The sequence below is a fragment of the Sinocyclocheilus grahami genome, unplaced genomic scaffold (genome assembly GCF_001515645.1).
Source record: "Sinocyclocheilus grahami isolate Dianchi unplaced genomic scaffold, SAMN03320097.WGS_v1.1 scaffold1488.1, whole genome shotgun sequence".
Classification (NCBI taxonomy): Eukaryota; Metazoa; Chordata; class Actinopteri; order Cypriniformes; family Cyprinidae; genus Sinocyclocheilus; species Sinocyclocheilus grahami.
This window is the reverse complement of record NW_015506667.1, coordinates 18087-21452: the sequence shown is the minus strand read 5'-3', so window position 1 is coordinate 21452 and position 3366 is coordinate 18087. Positions and strand designations below refer to the sequence as shown.

Sequence of the window (3366 nt, the reverse complement as noted above, 5' to 3'; positions counted from 1 at the left end):
TGATTTCATGATTTCATTTTCAATACAATCAAAAACTGAGACGCAAGATGGCAAGCTGCATTTGAATGAAACGAGAGCGCGCGCCTCTGTACAAGAGACATGGATGTGTGCTGTGTTATAATGCGTTGCTGCTATTGACAAGTCATTATAAGGAAGGAAATGCAGCAGAACAGAATCAAGTATTCCAGTAGTAGTCACCCGACCCATCAACTTATTTTGTTCATTTAAAATGTGTGTTTGTGTGTGTGTGTGTGTGTATATATATATATATATATATAGTGATTTATTATTAGGGCTTCATGTTAATGTTAATTTAATGTTTATGCTAAAAAGTGCATACAGCTGCTAATTGTGTTTGTTGTTTGTTGATTTTCAAATATAAAACTTATTGAAATGTTTTCAGTGTATGTTATTTTTGAACATTTTAATCAAATTTTAACAAAACCGTGATAATATTGATAACCGTGATAACTTTGGTCACTATAATTGTGATATGAAATTTTCATACCGTTACATCCCTGCTCCGGAGTAGGAGCCAATTTGGTTCTCGAAAAAGGCAGTCCGGTACTAAAATCGCTCCCAGTTCAGGCGGTGCGAAAACGCCAAAAAGTGGGTAGTTCCACAATTAGTTCTGGTACTATGAAAAGGTTCCCGCGGTGCAAAAGGCCCTAATATTTGTTGTTTGATAGTGCTTTGACTTTGAGATTTGAGCATGAGCCTGTGTTTAGGTGAATTTCTTGATAAAGCGCAGCTTGAGGTAAGCGATGATGAGGAAGATGAGGGTCATGATTCCCAGAGCCAAATGATTCTGCCACAAACCCCAGGTTGAGTAATCGATGCCCTGATCGCTCAGAAAGTCCTCGCCTGTTGAACAGCTGCAATGAGAAATTATGAGAACATGATCAAAAGTAGTTACGTGTGTGTGTATATACTCAATAATTGCAGAAGGAAAAATAAGCATGTAGTAGTGGGAAGACCTACGAGTGTAAAGACCTGCGACTCTACCGAGCAACGCACAGCACGCTACATCTCTGTGAGTCTGCTCTCTCTACTTTCCCCTTCTTCCTTTCAGTCTTGCTTCTTCACTAACACCATGTTTCTCTCTGATGCTTCATTCATGCTGCACTTCAGAAAAGGCTCTACAGCTATGCTCTTCTCCCACAACAACAATGCACATGTAATCCTTTGATGCTTGGACGTCTTGGACACATTTGCTTTTTCTCATTACAGCCTTGGAAACTCATGCACTTCACACAAACCTACTCTAACACACACACACCTGGCCTTCCTATGCAGCTATTGTTTCCCGCACATAAATTAAGGCCTTGATTAGCCGCTCAGGTGAGTTTCATTGCCTCACTTATTTTAGTAGCATTGACACTTTATACGAGTTCTTGCTCAGTTTCTTTTCCATTACATTCTTAGCTTCTCTGCGTTCACGTTCTTTTTACTCTGTTCTCACAATTTTCTGTGCATTTGTCTTTTTACATGTCTACATACAGACTTGCAAATATACTTGAGTAAAGCTGAAATACAAATGAAACTGCCTCAGATGCCCTTCTTTTTACATTCACATTGCTCTTTTCAAGTAACAAGTCTCTCGCATGGCCATTTCTCAAACACACTTTATTTCTGCAGTATGTATTTCAAGTAACAAATGCTACTCATATGCAGCTGCATACTCACACTTGTATTTCTAGGCCACTTGTGTTCCTCATGTCACACAGGGTGAGGCCAATGAACTCATTGATTTCCACAGCCTGCAAACACATTCATCATCAGCCACAACTACACATTATCGTTCACTAAAACAATAAACCTAGAATTAATTTACTAATAACAAAAAATATACTACACCTACACAAATATTTCTCAGCTTTTACCTACTGTCTTAACATAACTACAACTGCCACCGACATTCATGTACACTACTCCTATATACATACAAAACTTTCTACATTTCATGCAAATCAAACACTCCAGGAGAACATGGACACTTTAACACTCACAACAAGACCGTAATGAGGAATACTGAGATACTTCAACCAGTTCAACCAGTCAGCCACACTGGGGAGATTCACCAGCAGCCCCGAGAAGATCTGAACACACGGAGAAATCAGACTAAATATTACAGTTAACACGTTTTATGTCACCATGATTATACACTCAAACTATGCAAACACATTGAATGACACATTTAGAACACTACATAATACAACTGTCCTTTATTGTTATAATTACACATTTATATAGATGTACTGTATATAACTACACATACATACAGATACACACAGGTAGAGCTAGATAGATAGACACAGAGGAGATATATTTATAGTTATATTTTCAGTCATAAATGTCGGAGTACTCCATTTTCACCTCTCTGCAATGAACACATCTTGGTTACATTATGTAACCCTTGTTCTGCACCCTTGCATGAGGGAAAAATTCCCTCCTTCAGGGAAAACAAATTACAAGGGGCTTACTAGGAAGCCAAAAAAGGTGTTCCAACATTCTCACAATACTTGATTGAGCAATCACTGGGGTGCGCACACACATCCACATGTGAATGTAAAACATGCCAGTCAGCCAGCCAATACCTGAAGCTCCCCAACCCTCTTGATGGATGTGAGCAAAACCAGGAGCACTGTCTTTAATGACTTGACCTTGATTGAGTCAAATGGCTCAAAGGAGGGTTCGCTGTAGTCCTGCAAAAACCAAGAGGGCATGAGGCACAATCTGGTGGGATTTAATCTCACACCAATATGATCATCAGGTCATGCTTCCCCCCCCAAGGATCTTCCATCCACTGCACTGGAATTTGCCACAATGGCCGAGACATACACTTTCTAAGGGGAGGAGGACAGCCTCTGCTCCAACTTTTCTTGTAGGAAGGAAAGCACAGCACTGACCAGGCATCTTTGGGGGTCCTCTCAACAAGAAGCACACCAATCAACAAACAGACTCCACTTCAGAGCATAGGCCTGCCTAGTAGAGGAGGTTCTAGTCTGAGTGATAAGGGCCTTTTGCACCGCGGCAACCTTTTCATAGTACCAGAACTAATTGTGGAACTACCCACTTTTTGGCGTTTTCGCACCGCCGGAACTGGGTGCGATTTTAGTACCGGACTGCCTTTTTGGAGAACCAAATTAGCTCCTACTCCAGAGCAGGGTCTAACCAGCACAACTGGTACTACCCGTGACGTAAGTAGACATTGATTGGCCAAACGCGTAAGAAAACGCCCTCACCCGCCATGATTTAAAACGCCATGTAAACATTGTGCCAACTTATTTCGCAAGTATGGGGAACAGCGATAGATGGACAGGCGCTGAAGTGCAGGCACTTGTAGCAAATGTAGCACTGCCAGTT

The 3366-nt window shown here is 41.0% G+C and overlaps 1 protein-coding gene across 1 annotated transcript in view; it reads right to left on the bottom strand.

The window, feature by feature from the left end:
• Positions 1 to 714: 714 nt before the first annotated feature.
• Positions 715 to 3366, bottom strand: part of LOC107570654 (ATP-binding cassette sub-family G member 2-like) — a 13262-nt gene continuing 10610 nt past the window's right edge. The window contains exons 6-8 of the mRNA XM_016256908.1: positions 2010 to 2099; positions 1687 to 1760; positions 715 to 875 (exon numbers count right to left, since the gene is read on the bottom strand). Coding sequence (XP_016112394.1) covers positions 725 to 875; positions 1687 to 1760; positions 2010 to 2099 — 315 coding nt within the window. The 3' untranslated portion in view covers positions 715 to 724. The remainder of the gene's footprint in view (positions 876 to 1686; positions 1761 to 2009; positions 2100 to 3366) is intronic.